Here is a 24540-nt window from a genome sequence, read left to right as displayed (position 1 = left end):
GTTTAATTTTGTACATTCTTTTCTTCCTCTGAGAGAAAATATTCTAAAGTTCTTTAGGATTATTCACAGAGAATCTGGGGGCATGAATGTGTTTATTGTCAAGATACTAAGTCAGAGGTTATCGGAATCACTGTGCAATGAGATTACTTTTGACTCTTCTGGTTGTCTGTTTCAGCTGTGGCCTCAAAGCTGAGAACAAAATGTGTCATATATACCCACAAGTCTAAAAATAGTTTATGGACAATGAGATATCACTACACACCTACTGAAAAAACTAAAATTTAAAAATATTGACAATACCAAATGCTGGTGAGAATGTAGAGAAATTAGATCTCTCACACATGCCGGTGTGCATATTAACTTGTATCTCCACCCACTCTAGAAAATAGTTTGGCAGTTTCTGATAAAACGAAAATGTTGCTTGTTCTAGAAATCTATGAATTCTCTAAATTAGATTGTGCATCATTGCAATCCAAGTTGTTTTTACTTCACTAGTCAGCCCATTCTATTTTTTTTTTAAACCAGCTTGCACCAGCCTGGTGCCAGTCAATGCAACAATTGTTAAACAGTGGTAAATATAGATATTAATAATTCCTCAGGGAATCCTAGTTATAATAAACAAGGTCCTAAAAGTGATGGCCATGAGTGAAGCTTGTGTAATCTGAAAATCACTTGAGTTATGAGCTATTATTCCTCTCAAAAAACTGTCCCCTCTGTAACTGCCCTTCATAGTGACCATCCCTCAGGCTGTTAGCCAGAACCCACTAGATCATTTATCCAAGAAGAGGGGTGTTGGTGTTTTCTTCTTAATTAACCTACATTGATTATTAAAGTCTCCTAAAGATGACTCACTGTCAGAACAACTTTGTATGTGTTACTGGAGAACCTGGACTTTTCCCAAATTCTATCTTTTATCAAGCCACAGCTCAAGTGCCCTGTCTTTCATGAAGATTCCTATAGCTCTTAGCATGTTCTTACCTTATGTCATTTGTTTTGCACTGTCTGTGTTTCTGTTCTTTGGGAACCTACTCCTTCTATGCCAGCTACTGAAAGTGATCCAGGACAAGTTGCTTAACATGTCTGATCCTCCATTTCCTCCTCATTTATAAAATAGAGGCGATGATAGATTTTATCTCAGCGTTTTTAGGATTAGGTAAGACTACATAGGGCTTTGTAATTTGTAGTTTGTTAATTATTACCACTTCTCATAAATCTGGCTCCCCCCTTACCTCCCAGCCACCCAACACTAAATCATGCTTCCCTGCCTCTCTGATCTACCGTAACACAGCACATCGGAGTCTGAGTTCCTTACCCCTGCCCATGCTGACATACATTCATACTTACCAGAAAGGAAGCACCTTCTCTGATGTTGTAGCTTACCATACATTCGGTAGGAGACAGCAGGAGGTTGTGTGGAAAGATTTGTTTCCTATTTGAAAAATAAGGGTGCAGTAAGGGTAACATTGAGTAATTGCAGCTTCAGAGTCAAAAGCCAGAGACATCGTCAGCTGTTCTGATCATATTACAAATCTAGCAGTACCTGGAAATAAATGGCTGCAAGCAAAGCTCTTGAGATTTCTGTATTGAAAATATGTTTTTGTTATTATTCAGTTTTGTGACAGTGACATTCCAAAATCTGTATTAATAGGACAGAATCCATTAGTTGACTGCCATGTAGTGTATGGTCCTCAAGAGATCTGTACTGCTCTTCCAGTTTACTCTGTTACCATGTCTAAGTGTTTTTATCTGGTTTGGCACCAGACCATCTCTGAGTGACTTTAAAGTAAAGAAACGTATCAAACACATGGGGCACCTGGGTGGCTCAGTCGGTTGAGCATCCGACTTTGGCACAGGTCATGATCTCACAGTTGGCAGGTTCAAACCCCGCGTCAGGCTCTGTGCTGACAGCTCAGAGCCTGGAGCCTGCTTCGGATTCCATGTCTCCCTCTTTCTCTGTCCCTGCCCCACTCACACTCTGTCTCTCTCAAAATTAAACATTAAAAAAAAATTTTTTAAGAAACCTATCAAACACAAATAGGAGTAATCAAAGCTAGTACTATCAGTAGTGAGATGGATGTACATTGTGTACCTCTTCACGTGCACAGAATAATTTTCTACAAAGATTTGTGGTATTTCTGTATTTCTGCAAAGATTAAATGATTGAATCTAGTCATGCAGAAACATCAGATGGATCTAAATGGAAGGTCACTCTACAGAATACTGTCAAGGAGATGGAAAACAGATAAGATAGGGAAACTGTTCCAGACTGAAGGAATCTGAAGAGACATGACAACCAAATGCAACATACCCAATTTGCTGAAAGATCACATGTGAAAGGAAGAAAGACAAGAGTCAAAGATAACTGCAAAGTTTTTATCCTGAGATACTGGAAGGATGATGTTGCCACTAACTAAAATGAAGAAGACTATGGAAGGAGCATATATTTTTGGAGAAATGAAGAGCTTAGTTTGGACACAGTTGAGGTGACTTTTAAACTTTCATGGGGGTAGTTGAGTAGGCTGATATATGATCTGGAATTCAATAATAGGTCAAGTGACAGAAATCACTGAGGAATATAGAAGATTTAGACAACAATCAATTCATGTGACATAATGAACATAAAGAAAACAGCACTTCCCAATACACATACTTGTCAAAGACCTATGAAACATTTACAAATATTAACTAGGCCATAAGACAACCACAGTAAATGCTAAGGGAATGAATGATATTATATAAACATCTACAGATTTGTACAAAGCTATAATTCAGAGGAAAAACAAGGTAATCCTGCCTTCCCATCAGTAACAGGTAGGACTAGATCATATGCTGATCAGTTTAATGTTGATCAGTTTAATCTTCATCTTTGAGGCTTTTGTTTTGGTTTTTTAGTCCATACCTTATTTGCTGTATCTGAGCTTACTTTTGAGGTGTTTAAAAAGTCATTTTGTCCAATTAACAGAAAGGTACTTTAAGGGTTGAAAGTGCTTATAAAAAGAGGTGTATGGGGCACCTGGGTGGCTCAGTTGGTTAAGCATCTGACTCTTGATCTTGGCTCAGGTGATGATCTCATGGTTCATGAAATTGAGCCCCATATTGGGCTCTGCACTGACAGGGCAGGGGCCTACTTGTGGTTCTCTCTCTCCCTCTCTTTCTTCCCCTCTTCTCTCTCTGTGTGTTTCTCTCTCAAAATAAATAAATTAATTTTTTTAAAGAGGTGTGTAATGGAAACAACAAAGAAAATAATTTTTAATGATTTACTTTGGAATACTTCTAAACTTACCGAAAAATTGCCGTAATAAAAAGAATTCCCATATCTCCCTCATCCATATTCTCCAATTATTTCCTTTATATTTCATTTTCTTCTCTCTGTGTGCCACACACACACACACATGCCCACACACCATTTGTCATTATTAGTATTTTTCTGAACCTTTCAAGGGCAATCTAAGGATGTGATGCCCCATCACTTCTAAACATCCCTGTGGTTATTTCCCCCAAACAAAAGGATATTATTTTATATAACCAGCATACAAATTTCCAGATCAGGAAGTTAACCTTAGTACAAACTACCATCCAACTCACAGACCCAATTCAAATGTCATCAACTGCCCCAACAATATGTTTATTCATTGTGATCCAGGATGCCCTCTAGGAATGTATGTTCCATTTGGTGTTCATGTCTCTTCAGATTCCTTCAATCTGGAACAGTTTCTCTATCTTATCTGTTTTCCATCTCCTTGAGAGTATTCTGTAGAGTGACCTTCCACTTAGATCCATCTGATGTTTCTGTATGACCAGATTCAAATCATTTAATCTTTGCAGAAATACGGAAATACTACAAATCTTTGAGAAAATGATTCTGTGCCCTTGAAGAGTACACAATGTACATCCATCTCACTACTGATAATATTAACTTTGAAGAGAAGAGCCAGTTTGTTTCCTGCTTTGGAAGACAGAGACGGTGTCTTCCTTCAGAGCAAAGAGCAGGCATGCTCACTGCCCATTATAAAAGACTTGGACCTCTAAGCTCAGATTTCCTCTCTAAGCAACCCACTTATGTGTGTGTAGGTGTTACTTGGTCCTCTTCACATTTTTCTAAGAGAATAGGGGTTCCTGAAACTGACACAAAATTTATGATACTCTTGTACTGCTATGCTATGAGTCATAAACTGTCCTTTGCCTCTGAACCAGGTGTTTCATGTTTTCTGCAATTATCTATGAAATGTGGCAAACTAACTTATTAGCTTGCCAGTAGGAAAACTCTCAAACACATCACTTTTTGACAATGTGATCTGGTCCAATAACCTGTCTGACCTTCTCTCTTAAAACTCTCCCCTTCTTTATTGCCTCACTAGTCACACTTGATCATGGCAAGAAAGTTTCCACTTCATGGGCCTTGAACTCATTATTTTCTGTCTCCCCAAGGATCCACAGAGGTCATTTATTCACCTTCATGAGTTCTTTATTCAAATATCACCTCCCTTAATTCCACGTGCATACACCCTAATTTTTCTCTCTAGGACATATCAACATATATCATTCCACTACACACCATTTTAGGCTAAAATCCAAAACACTGACAACACGAAATGCTGACAAGGGCATAGCAGCAGCAGGAACTCTTATTCATGGCTGATGGAAATGCAAAATGGTACAGCCACTTTGGAAGACAGTTGGACAGTGTTTCACAACACTAAACATATTCTTACCAATGATCTAGAAATTGCACTCCTTGATATTTAACCAAATGAGCTGAAAATTATGTCCACACAAAAAGCACACATGCAGATATTCATAGCACCTTTCTTCATAATTGCAAAAACTAGGAAGCAACCAGGATGTGCTTCTGTAGATAAATGAATAAATAAGCTGTGGTACATCCATACAATGTAATACCATTCAGCATTAAAAGAAGTGAACTATGAAGAAATGAGACATGAAGACATGGAGGAAACTTAAAATGCATATTACTAACTGAAGAAAAGCCAAGCTGAAAGGGCTTCATACCATGTGATTCCAACTATATGACATGCTGGAAAAAGCAAAACTATGGAGACCATAAAAATATTGGTGATTACCAGTTGTTAAGGAGGGATAAATGGGTGAAGCACAGAGGATTTTTTTTAAGTTTATTTGAGAGAGGGTGCACAAGAGAGAGCAAGGGAGAGGCAGAGGAAGGGAGAGAGAGAGAGAGAGAGAGAGAGAGAGAGAGAGAGAGAGAGGTAGAGAGAGAATTCCAAGCAGGCTCTGCACTGACAGTGAAGCCTGATCTTATGAACCGTGAGATCATGACCTGAGCCTATATCAAGAGTCAGACTCTTAACCAACTGAGACACGCAGGTGCTCCCAAAGGATTTTTAGAACAGTAAAACTACTCTGTATGATACTATAATGGTAGATACATGTCATTATACATTTGTCAAAATCCACAGAATGTACACCAAAAATGATCCCTAATGTAAGCCATGGACTTTGGATGATAATTATATGTCAATGTAGGTTCATCAGTTGTAACAACTGTATGACTCCATAGCAGGATGTTGATAATGAAGAGGTTATATATGTGGGATTATATATGCAGAGCAGGTTAGTATATGGAAACTGTACTTTCTGCTCAGTTTTGCTATGAACCTAAAATTTCCCTAAAGATAGTTTATTTTTAAAAACACTGTGCAATAACATTTAGTATAATAGCATAAGAAGCAATAGGTGAAATATGCTAATATCAGAGTCTCATGAAGATAGATTATTGAGTGGAAAAAGTAAATACATTATGCATAGTTTGTATATAATATGGTTTCTTTTATGTGAAATAAATCAGATGCTAGATATACACACACATTAATTATATGTGCATCAGAAAATACACTGGCTACATATTCAATAAACTGTTAACAGTGGCTTATGGGAATTAAGAGAGGAGAAAGAACAATGGAATTTCATCTTTTTACTTTACGTTCTTCCATAGTGTTTAAATGTCTTATAATGATTATGTTTACCTTAGTAATACTTAACAAAAATGACTTCAAAAGGACTTTCACTTTTTAAACTACCCCTGTATTCTAAACCTTAATTCAGTGTTTTTGAAAATATGGTCCAAGTAACGCCTATGCCAGAAACACCTGGGTGTTTTTTTAAAATATACTTCCTAGACCCCATCTCAGCTCTATTAAGGGTCTGGTCTAGGAGTGAGGAATAGGACTTTACACTCTTACGAGTCATACTGGGAGATTCTAACCTCTACCATTTTGAACTGCAATAAGTCAAAATGAATGGTGTATTGCTTAAAAATCAGCAAATGCCAACACCTCTTGAATAAACACCTACCAGTTACCTGTCAACCGAAGGACAACAATACAGGCCTCGTCCAAAGGGAGAATAGGCAAAATAACTAGGTCAATGATATATGGTGAACCAGCTAAGAAGCACTGTCACATTATAAAATGAGGTTCAAAGAATCTACAGATTCCAGAGAGACAAATACTGCCAAACGTTCAGAACTTTCCTTCTTCCTTTCATAAACACACAGAAGCAACAAATAATATGAGACATTATAAATCTATATAATGATTCTACTTCAATTTATACTGAAATTAATTTACTTAGACTTACCATAAAGGAAAACCCAAAGGTTAGTACTTTCTGAAGAGATACAGATCTAAATTATTCTCAAGTAAACTGATACTTACTTCCATTTACATAGTCACTTTAAACATAACCTTGACTTGATTACATTCTACATTTTAATCAGAAATAAAAAACTAAAGAATAATTCATACAGTGGTATCTTCTATCTTGCACAATTGGAATCATCTGTTTGGAAGCATTTTTAATGTAAGACATTCCCAAGAATCTCAATTTTTTGAGATAAGAATAAAACATTCTCATAATCTATGCATCTGATGCCTCTCTATAATATAATCGATCTAGAGCAGAGGATCTATGCCACACAGTACCAGCCAAAAGGAGCAGAGTTACCAGAAATAATAGAAGGCTTTTCAACAATTGGCCCCATTGCAATAAGCTCACATTTAGTGGGATTAGAACAAGTTTACCATGGTTCAGTTTATTTAGCAAGGAGCAACTCTTGGAAGATAAGGTAAGTTGTTAAATGATAAAATTAAATATACTGTATATATGAGCAATACTAATTTTTTTTTAATTCATGTTTTTGTTTTGTTAGCTTTATCTATAAGTGATCCATCTTTCAGAAGCCATGAATTATCCTGGATGTCTTTTGCTTCCTTCCGTATTCAGAAAAAGACACATATTCAGTTGCAGTTTCAGCCTCTTTCTGCAGATGGCATCTTATTTTATGTTGCACAGCACTTAAAAGCACAATCAGGTAAAGTTGGTGGGATATTTGCAGGGGGAAAAATCGTAATGAATTCCTAATTAAGAAATATGTAATAGAGTATTTTTGTTTCTTTAAGTCACCTAGCCTATAAAATATGTAAACATTTGATACTTCTAATGTTCTGTTATCGCTGCAAGTGAATGTTTACGAATTGACTCCCTAAATATAAATTTTAGTAAAATAGCAAGAGGTGGGGCACCTGGGTGGCTCAGTTGGTTGAGCATCTGACTTCGGCTCAGGTCATGATCTCATGGTTCCTGGGTTTGAGCCCCGCATTGGACTCTGTGCGGAGCCTGCTTCAGATTCTGTGTCTCCCTCTCTCTCTGCTCCTCCCCTGTCCGTGCTTTGTCTCTCTCTCAAAAATAAATAAACATTAAAAAAATAAGAAATAAATAAAAAAAAATAGCAAGAGCTATGTTAGAATTGAAGTTAGCAAAATTCACATACAGTATATTCTCAACTGTGTAACCATCCCATCAAAAAAGAGGTTGAAGCCAAGCACAATAGCCCTATGTCAAAAGGAACAAAATATGTATATAAAAGATAAAGGAAAGGAAGGCATGAATGATGTGTTTCCAGTAAATCCACCCACATTTAGAGTTCCAAAAATTTTAAGTTATTCTGTTATCTAAATAGTAAACCTAGGATTCACATTCCAAAATAAGTTGGTAAAAATATTTTTATTAAAAATTTTTTTAACGTTTATTTTTGAGACAGAGAAAGACAGAGCATGAATGGGGGAGGGTCAGAGAGAGAGGGAGTCACAGAATCCGAAGCAGGCTCCAGGCTCTGAGCTGTCAGCACAGAGCCCGATGCGGGGCTCAAACTCACAGACTGTAAGATCACGACCTGAGCCAAAGTTGGACGCTTAACCAACTGAGCCACCCAGGCGCCCCAAAATATTTTTAACTATTAAAAGTAGCACAATCACAAAGCAATATGGAATAAAAATATCCACGTAGTATGCTCCAGTTTGAAAAATTGTTTTTGAGTTTTTATTACTTTACTGTTGGTTTCCATTTTCATAGGTTTTTCTCCCGAATTTTGACAAAGACATTTGGTTTTTTAGTTATAATTCTGTTGCAAAATATATATAAATTTTATATTTGGCTGTTCTTTCATCTTGTTTCTCAGAAAATGAAATTTTGGTATTGGGAAATAATTAAATAAGCTTACTTAGTTTCCCATAGTCAACAAAAATGGTTTCCTGATTTTCACAATGTAATCTAAGTATTCTTTTAAAGGTGTCTTAATATGTTGCTAGGTGATTAGAATATCAGGGAATTAGACTAAAGTGTTTCCATCTCAATGCACTGGTAAAATACCTTCAAAATAATTTCAAGGAGAAAAGATAATTTCAAAGAAAAAAAAAGATAACATGATTGAGCTACAACATATACATTAGAAGAGATTTGTTTTCCTGAGAGTTGATATTTTATTTTAAATTCATGATTAAATCTTCCTGTGAAAATGCTAAAAGGAAGAATTGTACATAAACAGAAAATTTATACTTATAAATCAAGAGACATTAAAAGACAATCAGCTTTAGGAGTGCATGCATGGCTTAGCTTGGTTAAGCATCCGTCTTTTGATTTCATCTCAGGTCATGATCTCATGGTTTGTGGGCTCGAACCCCACGTAGGGCTCTGTGCTGACAGGTCGAGCCTGCTTGTGTGGGATTATCTCTCTCCCTCTCTCTCTCTGCCCCTCCCCTACTCGTGCTCTCTCTGTCTCTCTCTTAAAATAAATAAACTTTATAAAAGAAAATCAGTTTTAGTTATGTTGCTCATAAAAAAACCTCAGGATTAACCTTTGTATGATAAGGGCATAAAATCAAGATATATTTGGAACAGTACTGGCCAAGAATGCTGTACTATAGTTTTATAATTAGTACACTAGATACATATTTGTGTTTATGTATGTAAAATAAAAAGCTCATACATATTAACATATGTAGGAAGACAAGAGCACGTTTTCTTTCATCTGTTATTAAATGGCACTGTATTTCAATTCATGTCAGTCAAGATTTTCCTTTTCTCTGCTTTAGACACTGTTTACAAAAAGAGATAAAAATAGATTTATTACTTTCATGTCATGGTTGGTGCTGCATTTGACATGTTAGAAAATCATGAAAACTGTAAAATATTAAAAATCTAAGCTTAAATTTTCAGATTAACCAAAAGGTACTTATCAGATGAAAAGCATAAACTTATTTATTAGTGTTCAATTGGTGTAATGAAGTGGTAACATATGTTTCATTTATTTAAAGTTGCATAAAATACAAGTGATGTTCTCATACTTTTTACCTTCTTTATGAGTTATGTTTAATACAACCTTAACTAAGTCTTCTAGCTGATTCTCTGCTAAGAGGAACTTTCAGTAAAAAGTGCCCACTTAGTACACAATGTAAAAAAAGACAAATTTAGATGTCAACAACCAATTAGGTTTTCATATGTAGAAGACCAAATTCTCAATTAGTAAAGTATCTGTGTCTATTTCGAGGTTAATAATTTTAATAATCTAACATAAAATTTGAAACAAAATGATAATTTTAAAATTATGCTAGTTGATTTTAGATCTTTCATTTTGGAAATAAATTTTAAAGAAATAAATCCTTGGCACCTGTTTATCCATTGCTGGTAAGAATTTAATATCTTAAAGTGAATGTGGGGCACCTGGGTAGCTTAGTTGGTTAAGCATTAGACTTTGGCTCAGGTCACGATCTCATGGTTCATGAGTTCAAGCCCCATATCAGGTGAGCTCGAGCCCCAAGGGTGAGTCCCAATTCTCTCTCTCCCTCTCTGCACCTCATGGGATTCTCTCTCTCTGCCCCTTGCTCACTTGCACCCTTTCTAAAAAAAAAAAAAAAAAAAAGAGATCACCCTTTGCGATCTTTAGGAAAAAGTGTTTTGATACATAAAAATTATTAATATTATGTTAAGCACAAATTGATCATGGATAGCCTGGATTCATCTTGCTATAGTTATAAGCCTCACAAATATGTTTTTAAAAAGCCTAATCATCCTGGGCGCCTAGGTGGCTCAAGTCCCTTTAAGTGTCCGACTTCAGCTCAAGTCATGATCTTGAGGTTGGCGAATTCAAGCCCCACATGGGGCTCTCCACTCTCAGTGTGGAGCCTGCTTCGAATCTCTCAAAAATAAACATTAAAAAGAATAACAACAGGGATGCCTGGGTGGCTCAGTCAGGCATCCAACTTCAGCTCAGGTCATGATATCATGGTTCATGAGTTAGAGCCCCCTGTCAGGCTCTGTGCTGGCAGCTCAGAGACTGGAGCCTGCTTTGGATTCTGTGACTCCCTCTCTGCCCCTCCCCGGCTCGTGCTCTCTCTCAAAAATAAATAAAACATTAAAAACAATTTTTTTTTAATTTTTTTTTCAACGTTTATTTATTTTTGGGACAGAGAGAGACAGAGCATGAACGGGCAAGGGGCAGAGAGAGAGGGAGACACAGAATCGGAAACAGGCTCCAGGCTCTGAGCCATCAGCCCAGAGCCCGACGCGGGGCTCAAACTCACGGACCGCGAGATCGTGACCTGGCTGAAGTCGGACGCTTAACCGACTGTGCCACCCAGGCGCCCCAAAAACAATTTTTTTAAAGAACAATAGCAACAGTGAATTCATTTATGATCTTCACTCCATTTATGAGTTCAGTTTCTTGTAAGGACTGTCCACTAGGGATCAATTTCTAACATATACTTATCCTAATGCCAATCTGTTCTCACAACCCATGACTACAGCACCATATTCTAGTCAACTAAAATAAAAGGTTTGCATGACAAAATCTGTTAGTACAGTTACAAGAGCAATCTTAGCTTCCAGGGACACAAAGGGGGAAAAGAAAAACACCTTTTTTGGTCAGTTCTTCATAAGACAACATACCAGCAAAACTGCATTAAAATAAGCCTTCCTTTATTCTCTTTGCACTTAGAGTTGGCAACTTGATATTATAGATTGCAGCTTTAGCTTTCCTAATCATTTTTTTACTGTTTTTGGGGTTTTATTAAGTTTATTTTGAGAGAGAGAAGGCGTGTGCAAGCGGGGGAGTGGCAGAGAGAGAGAGTGAGGGCAAGAGCGAGAGCGAGAGAGAGAGAGAGAGAGAGAGAGAGAGAATCCTAAGCAGGATCCACATTCAACATGGAGCCCCCATGGGGCTCGATCTCACAACCGCAAGACTATGACCTGAGCCAAAATCAAGATTTAGATGCTTAACAGACTGAGCCACCCAGCCATTCCTAAAGGTGATTTCTTAATTCAATAATTGTTTATTTAGCATCTAAGTATGTGCCAGGTGCTGTGCTAGGTGCTGGGGATAAACCGTTGGGCCAAATCAGACACAGACCCTGTTTCCATGAAGCTTACGAGCTAGTGGATGAGGCTGAGGCACCTATTAAATAATCACAGGTATAACGACAGATTATAGTCACTAGAAATTCTCTATGAGGAAAATGATTCAGAGAACCATACTTTGCATGGGCTCATATAGTTTTCTGAAGTTGAAATCATAGGTTTAGGACTATAGACCTGCTACATATTCCAGTCTTCTTAGAATAATGGTGGGAAGGGGACCACAAAGGGGAGTAGAAGGAAAGGACACTGGGAGAGAGGTGAGGCAGTGTTGCACTGCCCAAGGAGAAAAGGAAGAATAGCATGTGCCAAGAAATCTCCTTGGATAAGAAATTTTATTGGTTGTGAAATGTTAGGGAGAAGGGAAAATGCTATCTTGAGGAAGACATCTGCAGGATTTGTTATGTAAATCACTTTGCTAACCTCTTGAAGCAGCTTTACCCTTGAAGGGCCACATTCTTTTCTTGGCACAGAGAGCTGCATTTACTTTTCCTTTGAATGCCTCACTGCAACTTCATACACAGGCTAGATCATATTTATTCACATTTGTTCCCAGATGACTATATAATTATAAAATGAGGTAAACATTGTGAAGGAGAGAAATGTGGTGCTGCTATCAATAAAATAAAATAAAAAACCTGACCAACTCTGTGGTATCACAGAACAGTTCTCTGAGGAAGTGGCATTTGATCTCAGACCTGAAGGATAGGAGTTTCCTAGATGAGGTGCGATGAGGTGGAGTGTTCCAAGAAAAAGAAAACAATGTGCACAAACGTTCGGAGGCAAGAACAAGGTCAGTGTTGCTGGAGTAAAGAGAGTGGAGGAAGAGGGAGAATACACTCCGGGTGAAGCTGGAGAAAGGGGCTGGGAAACCTGCAGAGCCTCTGTAGATGTTAAAGATTTTAGGCTTTTATCTCAACAGCAAATGCCATTAAAGGGTAGTATAATGACCAGATCTTTTCAGTTGAAAAGATCACTTTAGCTTCAGTTTAGATTCGAAATTCAATTAGGAAGGAAGAGTGAAGAGGCTCTAGCAAATAGATTGAGCTAGAAATAAAGCTAGTGAATCTAATGAAGATGGCAAAGGCGGACAGAATCAAGATGTTTGCAGTGAACCAAAATGTTAATAAACCTGTTTATGTGTGGAAAAAAATATATGGAATCAGGGATCACAGCTAAATTTTTAGTTTGAAGAACTGGAGGATGAGGAAGTGACTCACTGAGTTTGCAAAGACTGGAAGATGCCAGGTGTATGGGAGAAAGTTCACAAACTGAGATACGAAATTTAGAGAGATCTCAACTAGGGATGTGTGTAGTAGAACTTGATGCCAAGGACATGGCTGAAACTTTTTCATAGCACCCGTATTAACTGTTCTTAACTCTCTTATTTACTGCCTCAATCTCTGTCAAAAAAGCAGAATCAGATGTCTGGAGTAAAAACATCTTTAAAAAAGCTTTTTACACATTCATCCTTAACTAGATAAAATCATTAAAGGTAAACTTCACTTTAACTTAGTACCACAATACATTTCATTCAATGCAAAATATTTACAACTAGGAAAAGGTTATGTGGCCAATTCCTGAATAATACAGGATATATGTATGAATAAATACCCATATATTTTCATCTGTAGATGGAAATAAAATTCTCTAACGTTGTGATCAAGACTTGCCTTTTTTTGCCCAAAACCAAAACTTACTCAAATGGCCAGAAAGGGCAAGAGTTTTTAATGGAGTAACATTTTCCTGTTACTAATTAACTGGTTTTCTTTCTCAACAGGTGATTTTTTATGTATCTCCTTAGTAAATGGTTCTGTTCAACTTCGCTACAACCTTGGTGACAGAACTATCGTTCTAGAAACTCTCCAAAAAGTGACTACTAATGGAAGTATTTGGCATGTGATTAAAGCAGGAAGAGTTGGTGCGGAAGGCTACCTGGATCTGGATGGGATAAATGTAACAGAAAAAGCCAATGCAAAAATGAGCTCCCTGGACACAAATACTGACTTCTATGTTGGAGGAATGCCATCTTTAAATCTTGTAAATCCTATGTCAATAGCAAATGAACCTGCAGGTTTTCAGGGCTGTGTCCGAGAAGTTATTATAAATAATCAAGAGTTAAAATTAACTGAATTAGGAGCAAAAAGTGGAGCAAATGTAGGTGACTGTGATGGGACCCCCTGTGGGTACAAGGTGTGCAGAAATAGGGGTGAATGTATAGTAAATGGCACAACTTTTTCTTGCAAATGTTTGCCACATTGGACTGGAAATACATGTAACCAGTCTGCGCACTGTTCAAATAATCTTTGTCTCCACCAATCTCTATGTATACCCGACCAATCATTTTCTTACAATTGTTTCTGTGCTTTGGGTTGGGTGGGAAAGTATTGTGAAAACAAAACTTCATTTTCAACTGCAAAATTTATGGGTAATTCTTATATTAAATACATTGATCCAGATTACAGAATGAGAAACCTTCAGTTCACTACTATATCCTTAAATTTCAGTACTACTGAAACAGAAGGCTTAATTGTATGGATAGGAAAAGCTCAAAAGGAAGAAAATGATTTTCTGGCAATTGGTCTCCATAATCAGTCCTTGAAAATAGCAGTTAACTTAGGAAAAAGCGTATCTGTGCCTATGATCTATAGCAATGGCACATTCTTTTGTAATAAATGGCACCATGTAAGTGTAATTCAAAATCAGACTGTTATTAAGGCCTACCTAGATAACAACCTAATTCTCTTGGAGGATATTGATCCACACAAAAAATTTGTTGATTTAAACTATGATGGCATTAGTTATCTAGGGGGCTTTGAATATGGCCGAAAGGTAAATACTGTTACTCAAGAGATTTTTAAAAGAGATTTTGTTGGAAAAATTAAAGATGTATTTTTTCAGGACTCAAAAAAAATTGAGTTAATTAAATCAGAAGGATATAATGTTTTTAATGGAGATGAACAAAATTAATGACATAAATACTGGTAATTTTGATATACAAAATATATATGTAACTGTATTTTGATAACTATTTGTGGCACATTGTTTACTAGAAATCAGCTATTTATTATTAACTGAAATAGTCTAAATGCTAACATACCTTATTTATAAGCTTATAAAATATAGCTAAAGAAATGATTTTGGTTGGTTTTCCTATATCCAATATCTATAAACATGTTGATTCGAAAGTTTTCACTCCATTAGTTCATGTAGTGTTTATTCATCTGTGAATTGGTTTTAAATGATACAAAGAAAAATAAAATAAAAAGCAAATTATTAACCAAAGGAAAAATAAAAATTATATAAGAAAAAAACTACACAATCATATTCTGTTGTATGGCTCAGCTATGAATATTTATATGATTGCAATAATATGAAATTTAAATATGTACTAAAACCAAAGTTATTGCATGAATGTGGGAAGATGGAAGGTGGAGGAAAGGAGTTGGCTGGTGAGGGTTAAACATTTAAATCCCATAGTAAGACATTAATAGATACCACAATTGTTGCAACCTTTTTTAAAGCATACATGTCACAAATATGAAGACACATATCCTAAGAAATATCTAAAAGAACTGAAAATAGTAACCTCTGGAGAGGAGTAGTGCAAACATTGCGGGGTTTTGTTTACAAACCTTATAAAATTACTTGACTTTTTAAGCCATGTACTTACATAACTGATCAAATTTAAAAATTAAACTTCATTTACACCTAAATTTTCAAGTCTACAGATCTCAAAACTGAGCATTAAATAGGTTCTGAATAATGCCATTGAAAAATTATTGTACTGATTGTATCTATGCCATCAAAAATAGTAACCTGAGAAAATTCCTTTTACCCAATCACCAGTTATTGATATAATTGTAGAGAGCATTTTCTCTCCCCACCCCACCATTGCATATTGGGAAGTAGTTATTGCTGCTGTTATTTAGCATTTTTAGAGTGTGGTATTTATGACAATTTGGCCACCAAGAAAGCAAATGACGACACGACTGACACAATACACTAATAGGTAGGACTATACCTGGAGAGAAAAAATATTACCTTGGTAATAAGCAACATGTGAAGTTTGAAAGGAAAGATATATTAATTATTAAATGGACAAAATGGTTTACAAATAAAGGGGCAGGTGCATGGTTAGCTGCTCATTGCTATTAAGCAAAATCTGCCTGTACAGGTTCCAGTCTATACAAAGAAACTAACCAATTTATCATTTGAAGAATTAAAAAAAATTTTTTTGCAGGGGGGCACTTGTTTTTGCCACACCATTGCAATCAGAAGGCTACAGATACTATTGGAGGGCCCCAGAACTAAAGTTAAGAACTTTGGCACCATTCAATGGCACACAACATACCCCCAGGTATATGAACACTAGAAAAGGTGTATGAGCAAAGTATAATGTAAGGTAGAACTACAGAATGTCTATATACTGATTCCAAGGCTGTGTGTGTGTGTGTGTGTGTGTGTGTGTGTGTGTGTGTGTGTTGTTCTGTTTTTTAACAGAAACCATGTAAGAAAACTCCATCCAACCATATTGGCTGAAAAACTGTGACCTAAATTTGTTTTGGCCCATACCATTTCATCTAACTTTGGTGATATTAAGATAATAACTGATCTTTAAAAAATTCATTTTGATGGCTGATAATTAGATCTCACTTTAAAGACATACATTTTATGTATAAAGCTAATAAAGCTGTTCTCAAAGGTTAACAAAATTCCAATGAACCACACCCCCATGATAGGCTACATGTTCTCTCATGATACAAAGTGCCTATCATTAAAGCAGCACTTCCTTAAGTATAAAACAAGGAACTCTGAGAGCCCCTAAGTCTTCTGGGGATCCACAGAGTACTTCCTTTCTCAATGACAATTCCATGTGAAGCCAGGTTTTCTTCATATATTTCAAATGAGATGACATATTGCAAAACACTGAATGCAGAGGCAGTTAAGAGAATCCAGAGATGTGCAAAAATGAAAACCATGACATTCTTACCAAATTTAGTGTAAGTTCTTTTTCACACAAATTTACATTAACATAAGGATCAGTGTTAAAGAAGTAAACAATTATTTGTAAATTATAACATCTTAATTTCTAATATGCTAAATGGTACAACCCATTTTTTGGGTTCTCAATAACTTTTTAAAGAGTAAAAAGATCCTGAAACCAAAAAGTTTGAGAATTACTGTTCAAGTTGCTTCTCACAGCTGCAGTTTCACATGAAGATGTGATCACTTGTCTTCTGCACTACACTGCAAGCTCCAAGACTGGAGGCGAATTGTACCATTCAATTCCAAGAATCAAGCACCAAATAGAATAGGCACCAAATAAGTAAGAATTTAAAACTGCTATCTACCAATTTCCTATAAATCAAAATGACTCGAAAACTTTTTTTTTTTTTTTTACTGTAAAATCTAAAATTTCATGTGGTGGGAGTACCTGGGTGGTTCAGTCAGTTAAGTATCAGACTTCAGCTCAGGTCATGATCTCCGGGTCATGTTGCCCCTCTCCAACTCCTGCTCTCTCTCTCAAAAATAAATAAAACATTTAAAAATTTTTAAATTTCATGTGAATTATCATTATTCATTTTTGCTATCTTTGGGATGATAGTGTTGAAGATTTCCTGTGTTTTTCCAGCACAAAATAGAAATAATTGATACAGAAACCCTTTAAGATAACTTTACTATAAACATTACAATGCTTCTGAAACACAAAGTGTTGAATGTAAACATGTTTTATAGTACGGTGAATGCCTCATATCTGTCAGAAAGGTTAAAATTAACACAGGAAACAACAGAGGATGCAGAAGAGGCTACAGAATAAAGGGAACACTTTTGCACTGTTGGTGAGAATACAAACTGGTGCAGCCACTCTGGAAAACAGTGTGGAGGTTTCCTTAAAAAAATTAAAAATAGAACTACCCTATTAGGGATCCAGCAATTGCACTACTATGTATTTATCCAAAGGATACAAAAACGCTGACTCAAAGGGGCACATGCACCCCAATGGTTATAGCAGCACTATCAACAACAAATTATGGAAAAAATCCAAATGTCCATCCACTGATGGATAAAGATGTGGTGTGTGTGTGTAAATACACACAATGGAGTATTTACTCAGCGATGAAAAAGAATGAAATCTTGCCATTTGCAACAATGTGGGTGGACCTAGAAGGTATTATGCTAAGTGAAATAAGTCATTGAAAGACATATGATTTCACTCATGTGAAATTTAAGAAACAAAATAGAGGAACATAGAAGGGAAGGAAAAATATAACAACAAAGAGGCAGGCAAACCATAAGAGACCCTTAAATACAGAGAACAAACAGGGTTGCTGGAGGGGAGGGTGGGCAGGGAGATGGGCTAAATAGGTGATGGGCATTAAGGCGGGAACTTGCTGGGATGAGCACTGGGTGTTACAGGTGATGAATCACTAAATTCTACTCCTGAAACCATTATTACACTATATGTTAACTTGATTTAAATAAAAAAATTAAGGCAATGTTTATCTTTTAAAAGATTCAACAAAGTTGCTGCAAAAAATTGACTTGGGGACAGAGGAGGGAAGTATTCTCTTTAAAAATAAGGAATATTTTTAAAGTACAGCTTGGGCAGATATGTCCATACACACACTGAATTACTTCACAGAAAAAGGTATTTAGGGATATTGGTAGTTATACTGAGTTCACGGCCTCCTTTAAGTACTCTGGTTTCCCCCACCCAAAGACTCTGTTCTGCATCTATAAAGTAGACTCGTGTTTTCAAGACCTTTCTAGCTCTTAACCTAAAATTTCTTGCTCTATACATGAATTACTGAAATTCTTTATGAAACAGGAATCAAAGAATCAGGGTTGACACCTTTTTAAAAGTAGTAACCAATTCTATTCAAGATTTGCCTTGGGAGACAAATAGTCATTAGTAAGTGGTAACTTGACCAGTGTTTTAAAGGGATCTGAGCAGACTGAAATAGTGCAACTGGTACATTTAAATGTTAAAATTAAGTCAACTATTCACTTTAATAAAATCTGGTTCATTAGCAAGCTCTCATAATGCATTTTAACTTGATTCATATCCTTCTTTAAAAACATAGCTACAATTAAAAACTAAGACCATACCTGATTAGAAATTTAGCAGTTAACTAGTTTTATATAGCCAAGTGGTTTAACTGTCACTCCATTTTCTTATCTATTGTTGGTATTTTTCTTAACTTTTAAACATATTTACTATGATCCTAGATGTGTTTTAACTCCAAAAGCTTAGTTCACCCACAAGTAAGTTACAATCAGCAAGTCAAGAATTGTGGTAAATAGAATGGTCCCTTAAAGTTGTCTACATCCTAATCCCTGGCACCTATAAATAGGTTATATGGCAAGAGGGAATTGAGGTCTCTCAAATGGAACTCAAGTTCCTCATCAGCGACCTTAAAATAGGAAGGTTATCCTGGATTACCTGGGTGGGCCTAATATATCACAAGGGCCCCTTAAAAGTGGATGAGGGAATCAGAAGGATCAGAGGTGGCTTTGAATTGAAGGAAGGGACCTTGAGGCAAGGAAAGTGAGTGGCCTCTAAAAGCTGGAAAAGACAAGGGGAATGGATTTTTCTCCTAAGGCCTCCAGAGAAGGACACGTTGATCTCAACCTGAGATCTGCATCAGACTTCTGATCTACAGAAACGTACAATAAAGTTGTGTGGTTTTAGGCCACTAACTTTTTAATAATTTGTCACAGCGCCAACAGAGAATAAAAGAGAACTTGAGAATTAGGATTTGAAACGAAGATAAACTTTGCAGATCTATACAAGGGAACCCACACTTTTCGTCTTCCTGCTCACTTTGAGGAGTTGGGCTATTCACCACAGACAGGCTGGTGGAATAGAGAGGAAAAGGGCTATGAAAGGCATATACGGTAATCAGGCTTTTGTCCCTCTCTCCTGTTCTCAATTCTCATACAACTGGCATGCAGACTTTGAAGAAAAGTGGAACTGAGCTAAATTCCAGTTCTGACAATAGCAGTCTAACCTTGGGCACTTTTTTTTTTCTTTCCCCCTAAGTACAAGTTTCCTCAAGAGACCTCTGAGGTAAGTCAGTCTTCACCTTTCAGGCTGCCCAAGGTTTATATAAAGTGCTCCACACAAGGTCTGACATAACAGAGGGCTCACAGAGGCTTTCTTATTGCAAGGATGACAAGAGGTGGACTTTTTGGTATTGAGACACCCTGGTACATTTTACTTAAGAGAGGTATGTAGAATCTGTCTGAAGATGGTTCTAAATTTTAAAAAGCATCAAATTTTTTGAAGATTAAGCTTTCCTTAAGACAGGAGAAACAAAGAGGAATCTCATTTAACTCATATTTGTGTTAAGGCTGGTTTGTAGGTGAGACTTTAATAAAAGACTGAGAATGGCTTTGGATCTACTAATCACTGAAAATTTTTCTCATTTCCCTTTCTTCCCAAGTTAAAACCTCAGTCAATATGCCTATACTCCCCCTAATCACCACAATGTTTCAGTCAACAAGGGTAAGAGACCTGGTTTTAACACTTAGTAGCCCTGTAATCTCAGGAGATGGCCACCACTAATAGGAGCCTCTATGAGATCAAGCTCCAATGAGATATGAAAGCATCACAATATATATAAGAAACTACTGGCTAAGAAGTAATAAAAAACTAACTTAAAGGCTTTCTTCCATTGGTTAACCCATTTTTACCTTACCAAACAAACAAACAAAAATTCAATGTCTACTCAACTCCCCCCCCTCCCCCATCCCTACCAGATTAATCAGGGGAAGCAGACTTACTTAACATACATAGTTGAAATCAAAAAGGTAATTTTTTTGGTTTGAGGGATTTGTTTTTGGTTTTTGTTGTTTTTTAAGTAAAACCCTGAACAATTTCTTCATAATGCTGCAAAAGATGACCAACCTTGTTTTGTATGCAAACTGACTAGTTTTCTAACAAGTTAATTTCCAAAAGAAAAGTAGACCAAAATTAAACAAACTTTATTTAAATACAAGTCCTCTGTTTCAGAACTTTTATGATCATTAATTTCGGAGGATAAGGATGACAAAAAAAAGGGTTGCAAGTTATTGCAAGTTAGACAAAATGTTTGGTTTTGAATTTCAGCTCCTTTTCTCTCCAGTGAGAACAGCAAAGCTGACTCATTTTCAAAACCTATTTTTAACTGTAATCTTTATACTTTTTTAAGAAAATCAATTTTATCTTTTTAATTTTGTGAAGTCATTTATATTTTTCTTCATTAATACAGAGGAGCAAAAATACTGTTTTTTCTTTTTTGGCCTCAAGTGCTAGTAACTTTTGGTAGCTATTGGTTTAAATTATAGCAATCAATACAGTAGGTAATTTAGGGTGTAAGTAAATTTAAATTTGGATTAACAACAGCCTCCAGGTGTTTTCTATTTCAAGAAGTACTAGCATACAAAACTGTAGTTATCCCCCCTCCTCCACCAACAAATTACACATGTTCCAAAGAGATTCACAACATGTTTCTCTAAAATAAAAGTTCTGAAATGATTAGTCAGTGTACCAAATTTTGATGGTATACAAGTTTTCAGAAACATACCTATAAAGTGAGCTATAGCTACAACAGTTTTTCATTAGCAGTTCTCAATTCATAGCCTCTTTAGAACTACATGATTTACCTCAATAGCCTGTAATCTATGGTACAGAAATCGTTTTTTCCCTCATCTATTGCCTGATTTAGAGAGCTATGGCTCTATGCCCTTGGTGGAGTAAGGGTTTACCATCTGATGATAATTAAAGCTTTAAAGAATACTTTGACTACTGAATTTCAAATCACACAGACAAAATAGGTGAGAAATTCTTTTATCATATTTAGAATCAAAATATCCCTTAAAATATTTACATTTTACAGTAAAAAGGATAGCAAAACACAAGATCATGTACAAGCTTAAGTATTCAAGTTTCCAAAGAGCCAAAAATGAAAAGGAAAGAAATGGCCTACCACAAAGTTGTAGTAATGGTAATAAATGCCTTCAATGAGTGCAGATTAAAGCAAGAAATGTACTCCTTGGGCGTCTGATTCTTGGTCAAAAACTGCTCAACTAAATGATTAATATAATCTGATTATGAAGTTGCTTGGCGTTCTGTTTCTCCTCTACAGTTTCTTTAAAAACAGTGCAATTTAAACAAACTTACAGAGCACACATTACTCTCAAATTAGTCATTATATAAAGGACATTCACTAGAGGCAGTAAATATACTCCATAGTTAACCATATTTACCAAGTAAGGAATAAAACTAAAATTTCTAAGCCTTTATTGCATATTAATAAAACAAATCTTTGAATATACAGCAATGTAAAACTTTTAAAAATATTAAATTCCTAGAACTAGGGACAGTTGGTATGAATAAGGGATGATGAGCACTGGTACAGAGAGCACTCTGCACCAACACACAGATTTTATTGTTCTGCAAACCACCAATATTAAAAATTTAAAAGATGGCACAATCCTAGCAGGCAATCGTAAAGTTTTTAAGATACAACATTTAAGTTATTTAAATGTAATCTTGAAGCAGCCTGCAAATTTTACCTTTTGCTTTTAGCTCTGTCAGTGTGGTCCCTATCTTTGTGGTACCTATCTCTGTCCTTTTCTCCTTCTCTATGTTTACTTTTCTCTCGTTCTTTGTCCTTTTCATGGTCTTCACTTTTAGGTTTATCTGGTTTCTTGTCTACATTCCTACTATCCCGGCTTGCTTTTCCATCTGCTCCTCGATCACCATGTGACAACCGCGCCCTCTCTTTATCTTTGTGCCCTTCCTCCCTTTTTCTGTCTCTGTCCTTGTCTTGGGTTCTGTCTCTGCGTCTATGCCTTTCAGACTCTTGCTCCCATTCCTTTTCATGTCGCTCTCTTTTCAAATGGTGTGAATCACTATAAAATCTCTGTCGATCCCCTTTACCCCTATTAAATGGCCTATCCAGTTGCTGTTGGTCTTGCCTACCCCAAGGGTCACTATGGCGCCTTTCTGGTCTTCGAATGTCTTTAACCTGGTAAAAATTTTGTGGGCCTATATACCTTGATGTTTGTGAAAGGGGACCCATCATACGTTGTGGTTGGCCTGTCAGGTGAACAACAGGTGGCCAGGGAACCATGGGATTTTGAGCAAAGCCAAAGCCTGGAGGGGGAAGTAAAGGAGGTGGTAAATGTGGTGGAAATCCAAACATGCTTTGTGGGGGAAAATTAGGAGGTCCTGGAAATGGAAATCCAGGGGGGCTAGACTTGAGATGCTGAAGGTTGGGCTGCTGTGGCCTCATGGGTGAAAAGTTTACACTTGTTCTGGGGCTGGTGCTTCTGGAAGTAAAGTTGATGCTTTTAGAAGGAAATTCTGATTGACATGTGTTTCCACCTTCAAAATGAGATGATGTCGCTGTGGATCCTCTTCGAAATGGGTGCACAGTTTCGATATTTTGCATTAAAATATCCTCCTGTAAGGGTTTTGTTTGTTCTGCTTGAGAAGTGTGTATGTTTTCTACTGACGGTGAGTTTTGTGCAACCCCTGAATTATCACCCTGCTGAACACATGAGCTCTTCTCTACAGAAGACAACTTTTCCTCTACATTCATTTGTTCTGTTAAGTGCTCCTTGTGTGACAGACCAGGCAGGGTGTGTTTTTCTCCATTCCGGCAATTATCTCCGTCTTTGTTTTCTGAAGCAGTTATCTGCTGACTTCGTCCTGCTGCTTGTCTAGGATCCCGTTTCAAGTTGATAAACTGTGGGGACCTTGTTGTATTAGCAACAAGGTTTTCACTGCAACTGACATTACTATCTATGTTTCCTTTTCCTACATTAGACCTGCATGGAGAACTAGTATTTGAAGTCCGATTATCTTGCAAATTATTCTCTTGATCTTGCAGCAGCTGCCTTTTTAACGTTCTCTCTTTATTCTCCACAGTTTCTTCCTGTTTCGACTGAATTGATAAATTTGTTAAGAATGCTTCTGTAGAAACATCTGGTGGTTTACCTCTGAGGCTAAGACTCGTCAAAGGTCCAGGAGAAATGGAAGAAGAACCCATTACTGATGTTTCTTCTCCTACTACTGAATTACCTGTAGACTCTGAAAGATCATCTACTTTAACCTTTACCTCCTTGGCTTCACCATCAGTTACTTCCACTTTATCTACTTTCTCTGCTTTGGGGTCAGCTTGCTCACTTAGAAAAGGAATTTCTTTAAGAGTGTTTTGTTCTATCACCGATTGAGTCTGTTCATATACCTGACCAGTAGTGCCCAAAAGGCTCTGAAGTATATCATCCACAGGAAGAGGTTTATTTGCTAATTCCAGAGTAGAAGGCTGATTTTCCCAGCCAATCAATACCCCAGGAAGGAATCTTAAAGGTTTTGGTGGCTCTTGTTTGGTGACTTCCACTAAAGGTTCAATTACTGTTGGAAGGTCTTCCTGAAGAGTTTGCTGAGGCTTATTTCTCTGCTTGTGTAATACAGTTGTAAAAGAATTAAAAAAGTCATTTTCTTCCTCTGGTGTTTCTTCTGTGGCAACTTCCATCTTACTTTTTTTGTCAGGTGGCAATGCCATTGGTACGCTTTCAGAAGTCTCGGCTGTATGACTAGTGCTAACACTAGCACTATGTTGCCGCTTCAGTTTTTGACGAATAATTAAGCCCAACAACAGATTGGGTCTATGCAGTTCAAGCCCTGTATAAAATAAAAAACATCAATGAACAGTCATTTTCAACCATTACAACACAGGGTACATTTTTGCATCTAGCTTATTACAGCCTATTAGGTGGGTGCCTGTCCCTGTGAAGTCAGCTCTAGAGGGCTGAAACCAA

At 36.6% G+C, this 24540-nt stretch overlaps 2 protein-coding genes across 5 annotated transcripts in view; one reads left to right on the top strand and one right to left on the bottom strand.

Moving 5' to 3' along the window:
• LOC121029631 (protein eyes shut homolog) overlaps nt 1-15051 on the top strand; it is a 790730-nt gene extending 775679 nt beyond the window's left edge. The window contains exons 19-20 of the mRNA XM_040473865.1: nt 7187-7348; nt 13505-15051. Of these exons, the coding sequence (XP_040329799.1) occupies nt 7187-7348; nt 13505-14694 (1352 nt within the window). The 3' untranslated portion in view covers nt 14695-15051. The remainder of the gene's footprint in view (nt 1-7186; nt 7349-13504) is intronic.
• Nucleotides 15052-20694: 5643 nt separating this feature from the next.
• Nucleotides 20695-24540, bottom strand: part of PHF3 (PHD finger protein 3) — an 82794-nt gene continuing 78948 nt past the window's right edge. For all 4 annotated transcript variants that reach the window (XM_040473864.1, XM_040473861.1, XM_040473863.1 and 1 more), the window contains one exon: nt 20695-24403. In XM_040473864.1, the coding sequence (XP_040329798.1) occupies nt 22284-24403 (2120 nt within the window). In that variant the 3' untranslated portion in view covers nt 20695-22283. The remainder of the gene's footprint in view (nt 24404-24540) is intronic.

This window comes from Herpailurus yagouaroundi, unplaced genomic scaffold, assembly GCF_014898765.1.
Source record: "Herpailurus yagouaroundi ecotype Mexico unplaced genomic scaffold, PumYag 139, whole genome shotgun sequence".
Classification (NCBI taxonomy): Eukaryota; Metazoa; Chordata; class Mammalia; order Carnivora; family Felidae; genus Herpailurus; species Herpailurus yagouaroundi.
This window is presented reverse-complemented; position numbering and strand designations above follow the sequence as displayed.